At 35.3% G+C, this 10,945-nt stretch overlaps 2 protein-coding genes across 3 annotated transcripts; one reads left to right on the top strand and one right to left on the bottom strand.

Moving 5' to 3' along the window:
- Positions 1–569: 569 nt before the first annotated feature.
- On the bottom strand, positions 570–1,267 carry LOC121998723 (stress-response A/B barrel domain-containing protein At5g22580-like). 2 transcript variants are annotated; one of them, XM_042553767.1, is made up of 3 exons: positions 1,074–1,267; positions 829–979; positions 570–729 (listed from the first exon to the last, which is right to left on the bottom strand). In XM_042553767.1, exons 1-3 carry the CDS (start codon positions 1,190–1,192, stop codon positions 679–681), a joined length of 321 nt encoding a protein of 106 aa, XP_042409701.1. In that variant the 5' UTR covers positions 1,193–1,267; the 3' UTR covers positions 570–678. The 2 variants fall into 2 exon arrangements, with proteins under 2 accessions (XP_042409701.1, XP_042409693.1); XM_042553759.1 differs by having other exon boundaries at positions 570–979; positions 1,074–1,265.
- A 7,305-nt stretch (positions 1,268–8,572) lies between these two features.
- On the top strand, positions 8,573–9,265 carry LOC122039051 (glutathione S-transferase T3-like). Its single transcript, XM_042599065.1, has one exon. The coding sequence runs from the start codon at positions 8,573–8,575 to the stop codon at positions 9,263–9,265; it is 693 nt and encodes a 230-aa protein (XP_042454999.1).
- Positions 9,266–10,945: the final 1,680 nt, after the last annotated feature.

Raw genomic sequence — 10,945 nt, 5'->3', positions numbered from 1 at the left:
TATCATACATTTTCTCTCTCATCACACTCTCTTTCCTCTTTTTTTTTTTCATCACACTTTTTACTCTCATCATACTTTCTCTCTCCTCAATCTCTTCCATCGCACTCAATACTCATCACACACTCTGTCCTCATTTTTCTCATTACATTTTCTCTCTCTTCGTCCTCTCCCATCATACTTTCTCTCACATCATATTTTCTCTCTCATCTTCTCTCATCATGCTCTCTCCTATCACACTCTTTTTTTTTCATTTTCTCTCAGCACACTTTCTCTCTTTTCATTCTTTCTCATCACACTTTCTCTCTCATAAGACTTTCTTTTTCATCATTCTCTTTTATCATATTTTTCTCTCACATTCATCTTTCTCTCACATCTAATTTTTTCTCTTATTTTGTTTTAAGGATAAAAAAATAAATTTTGATTTATTCCAATAGAAAATATGCAACTAACCAAACATTGCTTTTAAGAGTGATATCCATGCTCATACTCATTCTCATTCCACAATACAATGATTCTCATTCCGATTCTTATTCTTAGGAAAGAACCAAACGTCCCCTTAATATCACTAATACAAGGAATGCGGAGTTGCCTGTTTATAAAATCTAGATCATGAAATACATTTAATATAAAAATAATAATTCATTAGTTAAATGAATTTATTGCATATCATTAATTGAGTCAAGCAGTCGTAATCTTATCAATAACAGTCGGAAAATCCACCGCCAAGATCTTCTCGGTCCCTGCACGAAACTTCTTGGCGTACTCAACGTAATTGAGTCAAGCAGTCGTAATCTTATCAATAACAGTCGGAAAATCCACCGCCAAGATCTTCTCAGTCCCTGCACGAAACTTCTTGGCGTACTCAACGTGTAGAGGGTGCTTTATGTACGCCGCCACGTCCTCAGCGCTGTCAAACATGAGGATGAACGTATGCGTGAATCCATGGCTATACTTGTCGTTCTTCATCACGTCCTCCCCCCTGCACAGTAGTATAATATTTAATAACATAACATAATATAACATGCATGCATGAGGAATTTTATCATGTAGAAGTTGAAGTTTTAATGTAGTACCATTCGAAGGATTTGATGATATCCAACTCTAATGCGAGTTTCTTCATGTCCAGAACCAGCTGCTCCACTGCCGCTCCTTCCTTGAACTTGGCCATGACCAGGTGCTTGATGCCTGCCATTATGTCTGTTTCTCTGGTGTTACTTCTAGCTAGCTAGAACAGGTGGAATGGAAGCGAAGATGCAAAAGAAGGGAGGGTTCCAGGGATTTTATAGTTCAAAACAAAGAGAGATGAACGCACACGATTCTAATTAACTCTATATGAAACACGTGCATTGCATGTATTTTTTAGTTTTTTTTTTCTAAGACTTTAGACACATTCAGATCGAATTTTATATTTTCTGTTCTTATATTATCGGATATTTGAATATTCATCTCCTTATCCATACACATACACATACACATTAAGAATCAAATATCTTATATAATCATTTAAATAAAATATTTTAAAATTAAATCATATTAAAAAACTAAAAAATATAATTAAAAATAAATAAATATTTATACAGCTAACATTAATAAAAATAATTAGTATATTTTTGAAAAAAGTTCTTTAATATATATATATATATATATATATATATATATATATATATATATATATATATATATATATATATTATTTAATAAGTATTCCGATTGAATATTAAATATTAGTAATTCCCCCTTACTCTCTCTCGTCCATTTGAATCAGATATTAAATTTTTAATTAAATTTGAAGAAAATATAATCCTTATTTATCGACCGATAAAAATTGGGACAAAACATGATTTACTTTCTCAACGTCTCTATCACCGACAGAGGGTTAACACTTCTCACAAAGGGAGTCAGCCCCACATATTCCTAGATGAGCCCCACCCAGGGCCGTGCCCTTGGGGGCAAGGTCGAATTAATCGACACGATTAATTTGATCCTGCCGCTAAGGGCACTGTCCTCACTTCTCACTAAAGGGATGGGCCCTGTTTTTTCGGGTGGTACGATAATTAAAATATGATGTATTATTACATGAGATTTTGGGATCGAAATTTAGTATGATTCAGCATAATTTTTTTCATGTCTTGATCATTTATACTAATGATTAGTAGTCATTCATAATTTACCTCTTCCGTGTTGGCATAGAGACGAATTGATGAAAACGCTAAAAAAAAATAAATCATCTTTTACCCCCCACTAAAAAATAGGCTCCACAAATTCTCAGATGGACCCCACCCATCTCCTTCGAAGGAGCGAGGGCAGTGCCCTTAGGGGCAGGGTCGAATTAATAGAGTCCTCATCTCTCACAAAGGGGATGGACCCCACAGATCCTGTGATAGATCGCAATCATCTCCATGTGAAGGGTGAGGACAGTGCTCTTAAAAGCAGGGTCGAATTAGAAATGCTACTTTCTTTTTAAAAGACAATAAATGATTAACATGCATCAATAATTGTAGGGAGGTATAATGGTGTATCATGCTTCCGAGAGGTGACGTATGCAAACATAACTTATAAATTTAAAATTAACATATATATCATGCTTCCGAGAGCTGACGTATGCAAACATAACACATAAATTTAAAATTAATATATATATATATATATATATATATATATAAAGCTGACGTATGCAAACATAACACATAAATTTAAAATTAATATATATATATATATATATATATTTTTTTTTTTTGGTGAACGGCCATCTTAGGCGGCGCTCACCTAAAAAAAATATCAATTTATTTATTTATTTATAAAAAAATTTCGGTTGAGTTAATTAGATTTAACCTGTAGAATTAAGCTCATCTTGGGCGACACTCGCGAAAAAAATCATTGATTTATTTATTTAAAAAAAATTGTTGGATTAATAAAATTTTACCAATAAAGTTTAGGAACTAGATTATAATATTAAAAATAAAAAAATAAATCAAAATAATATATTAGATGTATACAGGGTATACGGGATAATAAAATATTATGGTTATATTTGGTTGGGTTAATGTAATTAAATTTGTAATGTAATACTACATTTGATAATATAATGTATGTAATCTTTGATTATAAGGGTGATTACATTCTTTTGTTTAGTATCCGTTATTTTTTATAAGGAATATAATTCATATTATTATAAACTGATAAAAATATCCTGCGACTTCTATCGACATGCGCTGCACCTCTGTTGGAGCTTGCAACCGTCGGCGGCCGGTGACGGCGATGACTGACGACCGGTGGCGGTGGTTGGCGGCGGCCGACGATCGACGACGACCGACGATCGACGACCGGTGGCGGCCGACGACTGACGACCGACGGCGGACAGCGGCCGGCGATCGACGACGACCGGCGACGGCGACCAGCGGCGGTCGACGGCGGCTGACGACCGATGACCGGCGGCGGTCGACGGCGGCCGACGACCAGCGATCGGCGACGGCAGACGACAGGCGACCGGCAGCGGCTGGCCGGCCGACGACCGGCCTGTGACTGGCGGCAACAGTGACAGGCGGTCGACAACCGGCGGCCGGCGACGACCGACGACCGACGGCGGCCGTCGACAACCGGCGGTGGTCGGCGACAGTCGGCGGCGGCCGGCGGCGGCCGGCGACAGCCGACGACCAGCGACGCTCGGTGACCGGCGGCGACCGGTGACCGACGGAGTGCGGCGACCAACGGCTGACTAAGGGTATATTTGGCATTCAAATTTTGATTAAACAGTAACCTCGTAATGTAATCGGATTACATAGTATTTGATTTGTAATTCAGATTACAAAACTTCACTATCTTTTGTAATTTAGATTACATTAGATTACAGGTTTAAAGTTAAAACAAACAAAATAATCAGTCTTGTAATGTAATCCTGATTACATTACAAGGCAGATTACACTCTACCAAACGTACCATATATATACTAGTAGTCATGTTTATCCGTTGCGTGTAAGGAGAGATTTGAGAAAAGAAGAATTTGATAAATCGTTTGGAGCGATAGAGGGGGGGGGGGGGGGGGAATATCGCGCGTTTAAAACTTTTTCTTTAACCTTTTGAAACCAAAGTCGTGCAGCGGAAATAAGAAAAGGGACATGGTCTTTTACTTCGTTCGGAACCTAGCTCGACTCCTACTCGAAGGCCCGCGGTCCTTGACCGCACTGATGGACAAAAACACTATAACTCTTCTTTCCTAAATCCTTCGGAAAGAAGTAGATCGTACAATGGAGTAAGATAGTAACACCCTACTATCTTGCTTAAATGAAATTACAATGCAAGCTTAAATTAAAATATACCGACAAGTAAATTGTAGATGAAGCTTAGGTCGGCACTTCTGGATGCAGTAGTTTGCTGAGCTGATGAAGACGAGTCGTTTGCAGAATATGATTTTTGATCAGAGAGTTGTCTACATGCCTTTGTCTTCGAGCCTGATTTTATAGGAGTACTGGAGGTTCGGTCGACCAATCCCTCTGTTCGGTCGACTGAACCAGTTTCGACCCCCTCCAGCTGGAGTCTGACGCTGGCTTGAATCTCTGGCATTAATTGGTCTTTAAGGGTTCGGTCGACCGAACCAACTTTTTGGTCGACCGATCAGCTTCCTTCCCTGTTCGTCTTGATTTGTCGAGATCAACATTTATTGCACCTTTAATGTTGATTGGATCGGTCGACTGATCTCCTTGTTTGGTCGACCGATCAACTTCTTTTCCTTTGCTGTTGATCGGTGCTGATGAACTGGCAGTGCTGAGTCATCATGGTTCGGTCGATCGATCTTACTATTCGGTCGACTGATCAATCTTTGATCGGACTCTGGTCTGATCTGTTCTGAGCTGATGACTGCTTTGTGTTGACCTTGTTCGGTCGACTGATCCACCTGTTCGGTCGACCGATCGGGTCGTAACCTGCAAAACAGTCTTAGAACAAAAACATCATGCAACACAGATGTTAGCACAATAGTATAATAATGAATAAATAATAATATGAAAGACACTAGAACTGTTTTGATCTCAACTTGGAAACCTTCCCGGTTTCTTCAGTTGGATCAACGACCTAAGGTTGTTCCTTTTTATAAACTCGACCTCACTGTCGCTCCTCTAGTTGTTTACCTCAACTTACCTGCCAAACATGGTCCTCCAGACATGTTTGGACTTTGCCTGCTCAGTGTTTGATCGCCTGACCCACTAAGACTTTTCCTGCAATACTATATTAGCCAACAACAATAATAGTAATACAGAAAACAATAGTAAACCTAAAACTAGATTTATCGAGATCCGCTGGTCAACCTTGCTTAGAGTTCACTCCTCCAAGACTTCTCGTTACCTAAGGTTACCACCCCCTAGGATTTTCTCAACCTGACTTCACTCACCAGGACTCAGTATTCGGCTACCCAGGGATCAAGTCCTCCAGACCTATCCACCTGGCTTCCACGATACACCGAGATTTCTCCCCTTGCCTAGCCTACAACTAGGACTTAGTATTCGACTACCCAGGGATCAAGTCCTCCAGACCTATCCACCTGTCTTCCACGACTTACCGAGATTTCTCTCCTTGCCTAGCCTACAACTAGGACTTCTCTTGATCAAGCTCCTATACTTAAACATACTTAAACATATTTGTCTGACATTAAAACCATGGAGATCGATTGCACCAACAGAATTGACTTATAAAAAATAATTTTAATTTTTAAGTCTTATCTCTACTTTTGTTTAGTGGGGTAAGACTTTAATATTTTAATAATTTTATATATCTCTAGGGGTACTTACAAAATATTGAAGTGGAGCAACTGCTCCACTAAAGCTATGCTTGTAACAAACTCTCTTTTATAAAAAAAATAATTTAATTTATTATATCAACAAATACTATATTTAATCTTAGCCGAAAGGCTGCCTATATATTGGGTAAGTTATGATATGTCATACTCATGCAATAGTACAATGCGTGTGCTCAAGAATCCCAGCAGTAAGCTACTATAACGGACCCACCCTTATAAAAAAATTAATTTAATATCATACTTAATTTTAGCCCAAAAATCGAGAAAAGTATAGTTTCTAATATCGCCGGCTCAAGCTATTTATAGAAGTTTCTCTGCTCACAGAGTTGTCAATTTTAAGATGTGAAATTAAAGAGAATTCTAAATTTCTAATTGATCCCTAATCTCAATAATACTCCGCAGCTAAGTCTCAAACTCTAGATCCCTGATTGATTAATAAGAAAAATTCTCAATAATACGTCACAATTGAGTCTTGAACTCTTACTTATTAATTAATGGGAAAAATTTTCAATAATTCATCACAGCTAGGTCTTGAATTCTAGATTCCTAATTGATGACCCTGTAAAAATTATTAATAAACATTAAAATTATTTTCGATGTGAAAAAAAGAATTTAACATAAATTTCATTTCAGATTTTATCAAAATTAATTAGTAAAGTGTGTAAACTTTTAATAAAATAGTAAAATATATATACACACAAGTGCTTTTAGCCTGGGAGGCAGCGATGAGCACCTTTCTAGCTGCCGAAACAGTGATATTTTTATTATTTATTTTTAAACTTCCGATTATGTTAATAAAATTTTATCTTTAGGGTTTAAGGGTTATATTATAGTATTAAATATAAAAAAATTTAGGTGTGCATGAGATGTGCAAGTTATCCAAATTATATATATATATAATTGATATCCTAGGAGTCTAATTTGGGCAACCGTCAGAGCTCGGGGCGCTCGAACTTGATCCAAATGCCATGAGCGTTTTGGTTGTGAGAGTCGTCTAGAGCCAAGCATTCAGTCAAAATCGAACCGAATAGACTGTAAAGCGATAATTTTTTTTTTTTTAAAACTAATTAAACTGATCGAATTTTCTTAAAAAAGTGAACTAATCGAATTAATAAAATATCGATTAATTTAATTTCTTGATCGAATTAATCAAAATTTTAAAATTTTGTTCGGTTTTAATAAAAGAAATGAGATTTTATTTTTATATATATATATATATATATATATATATATATATAATTTAAATTTTTGATATATCATATTTATGTACCTAAATATAGCTATTTTATCAGAATATTAAAAAATTTTTGTACAGTATGATATTAAAGATGGGAAAAAATATTAAATTTTCAATATATCATACTTACCATACCTAAATATACAAATTTTATTAGTATATTTAAAATATAAGATTTAGTATTCGGGTACGATATACAATATATAATTTTGGTATAGAACCATCCCTACATTGCATGCGGATGTGACACAGTGAATAATTATCAATTTCGTTAATTCGTATATGAATATCGAAAACGATTATTAAATACATTGATTTGTACATAAATCTTAAAAATGATCTTTGATTAAAAAAATAATGCCAGAAAATAAAAAATAATGGCCCGATTGAAAGTAACATTAATAAAAAAAATTACTCCAATACTCGAAAAAAGTTGAAAAAAAATAGTCTATGTTTTTATTTTTTATTTTTTATTTTTACAAAATGTTTGACTTTGAAAGATGAAAAAAAAAATCTCAACAAGTAAAAAAACCAAAAAACAAACAAAAACTAAAAAAAACAAAGGAGACATCATTGCAATAATCTGTGTCGGAGAAAATTATGCATTTCGGAATGCATTCGACAAAGCATAATTCGTTAGTTACCGCATGAGGTATTATCATCATAAAATTTAGAATTCGAATTTTGACAAAGTCGAGATAAATATCTCTCTTATGTGTTAGTCATTATTTCAAAAATTAATAGTCCTTCGCGATTTATCTATTTCATGTTGATTTTGGGACGAATTGACATCAATCCGCTAAGACGAACGAATTCCTCTTTTCGAACATCCTCAATGCCACAGTAAAGCCACGTTATAACAACACTATAGCTTTAACGTGGCGTTGCAAGTTCTCACGTTAAAATTAATCACTTGAACGCGTTCAGTGTTCTGAACGTGTTCAAGTTGCATGGGGTGGGCCAGGGCGGGCCCACCCCTTGTGTAAACTTTTTTTTTTATTTTTAATAACTGCTAGTTTTAAATGTAACGATTTTTTTTAATAAAAAGTTATTTATCAAAAATGGATAAATAACGGTTTTTTTTAATAATGACTTTTTTAAATGTAAATTTTTAAATTAAAAATTAAATAATGGCTAGTTATTTATCAGTTATTTTTTAACGGCTAGTTCAAAATTTCATCTATAAATAACCATCAATATGTACACATATTTTCATTCCAACTCACTACTCTTTCAATTCTACTATCTAAATTCTCTCCCCATCTATTTTTTTCAAGTTCCTACCATCTTATTTTCTATCCGAAATGGATGAAAATAATAGGGCATTTTTTACAAATTTCTTGAATTCTACAAACAACTCGCAAGAATATTCATCTTCTCAAAATCCACAAATTCCACCAAATTATCAATACCCACATTCATTTCCCAATATGTCGTTTCCTCCACAAAATCTTCAAAATTTCCAAGGTTTTGGAAATTTTATGAATCATCTGAATTATGCCCCTTGAGGTCCATATCAACTGCTTCCAGCCGAATATTGGCAAAACATGAGTCATCCGTATTTCACGCCGTCGGTTGTTCATGGATATGGTACCCCACACATAACTGGTATGTCTTTCACTCCTTCGATGTCGAATGAACCTGTAACTCCGACTTTTGTTCCGGAGACTCAACTTTCCGACCGTGAATCCCCAATTGAGGTGGTTAATTTAGAAAAGGCAGTTTCAAATGCTGAGGGTACAAGAAAGCGTTCAAGTTGGACAAAGATTGAAGACGAGGTCTTAGCGAGAAGTTTTGTCACTATCAGTGATGATCCAATAATTGACAATGATCAAAAGGCGGATGCTTTTTGGGGACGAGTTGCAAGCTACTACAATAAGAATCTTCCCCTAGGTTCAAACACCAGAAGTGCAAATGTTATACGGTCACATTGGCACAATACAATCCAAAAGAAAGTATATCGATTTAACGTAAATTACAATAGTATTTATAGTTCACATCGAAGTGGTCACAGTGATGAAGATATATTGAGATTTGCGTATGAAAAATATCTATCCGAAAACAATGGTGTTGCATTCAATCTCGAACATGTGTGGAGAATTGTCAAAGACCGTCCAATGTTTACTCCACAGTCCGCTGATCACTTTGTGGTGGCAAAGAAGACGAGGACCTCAGAGTCGGGAGCAAACAACACCTCCTCCAAACAAGATGTGAGTATAGACCTGGATTATGAATGTTAGTTAGAGCCCTAGAGCTAATCATTTGATGATTGTTCTATGGACTCGTTGTTAGAGTGTATACTGAAAGCCTAAGCTTTTGTAAACATTTATTTTGAATAAAGAATCACATTTGGTCAAATTATCTACATTTGTTTGTAGTTGTTCAATTAATTTATATTGTAGATAACATAGTATGTGGTGTCACATACAGAAGATGATATTATCAATACCTTATAAATTATAAACAATAGCTCACGACCAAAATGGAAAGGAACAAACCATTGGAAAGTCGTAGTGTAATTAGGAATTAGTTTATCTTAACTATATAATTACACTAGTACACTTAGAGTGTATTGAGTAGGACCATTAGAGGTCATTTCTTTTATACTGACTTTATAAAGGAACAAAGACCTCAGTTATTATGGAAGTGTGTGCTCTTAATCCTAATATAATAACAAGCACATATATTTGATATTTATTTCTTTAATTTATCAATGGGTGAGATTTAGTTCGATAAATCAATAAGCCCGATAAGTTGGGAAATGATATCACTTATAGTGTATGTTGTTGATTATAAAAGGAAACTGTGTCCTAGTGATCTAGGTTGATAATGTCCCCAAGATGAGCTCATAAGGATTGTCATGTTAAACCCTGCAGGTGGACTTAGTCCGACATGACGATAAGGTTGAGTGGTACTATTCTTGGACTAAGATACTAATTAAATGAGTTGTCAGTAACTCACTTAATTAGTGGACATTTGGTATCTTAAACACAGGGAGACTAACACACTCATAATAAGAAGGAGCCCAAAAATGTAATTTGGGATTGGTGCGGTAGTTCAATAATAGTTCTCTAGTGGAATGAATTATTATTGATAAAATTAAGTTGTGTGTTCGGGGCGAACACGGGATGCTTAATTTTATCGGGAGACCAAAACCAATTCCTCCTCTCGGTCCCTATCGTAGCCTCTTATTTATAGAGTACTATACCCACCTATACCCACCTTCATACCCATGATGTAGGGGCCGACCAAGCTAGCTTGTGGATCAAGCTAGGGCCGGCCAAGCCTTGGTTCATGGGTAGCCGATCCTAGCTTGAACCCAAGCTTAGGTGGCCGGCCCCCATTAAATTTAAAAGAATTTTAATTTTAAAATTTTCTTATGTGAAAGATATAATTTATTAGAGAGATTAAAAATTAAAATATCTCTTTTAAAATGATCTATAAAAGATTAAAGAAAGAGATTAGATCTCTTTCCTTATTTGTAGATTGGAAAGATATTTTATTTTTCTCCTTTGTAAATTATTCACATGTTGAAAAATTAAAATTATAGAGATTTATTTTTATCAGCCATGAAGGGATTTTAAAGGGAAATTTTATTTTTTAAAAATTTTCCGAAGACAAATAAGGAATTTTAATTGTTGATTGAAATTGCCTTGTTTTCTCTTATTGATGTGGCCGACCATGACATATCTAATTGGGAAATTTTATTTTATTTTTCTTAATTAATTCATGTCAAGGAAGGTTAAGGAAATTTTATTGTAATTAAATTTCCTTATTTACCAAAGCTAAGGAATATAAAAGAGGGGGTTGGGGTGCCTTCATGGCACACAACTTTATTATTCTTCTCCCTCTTTTCTTCCTGGGTGTGGCTGCCCCCTTTCAAGCTCTCTCTTCTCCTTGTTGTGGCCGAACCTCTTCTT

Source organism: Zingiber officinale, chromosome 1A, assembly GCF_018446385.1.
Source record: "Zingiber officinale cultivar Zhangliang chromosome 1A, Zo_v1.1, whole genome shotgun sequence".
Lineage (NCBI taxonomy): Eukaryota > Viridiplantae > Streptophyta > Magnoliopsida > Zingiberales > Zingiberaceae > Zingiber > Zingiber officinale.
The sequence above is the reverse complement of the archived record's forward strand: the minus strand, read 5'-3'. Positions and strand labels throughout refer to the sequence as shown.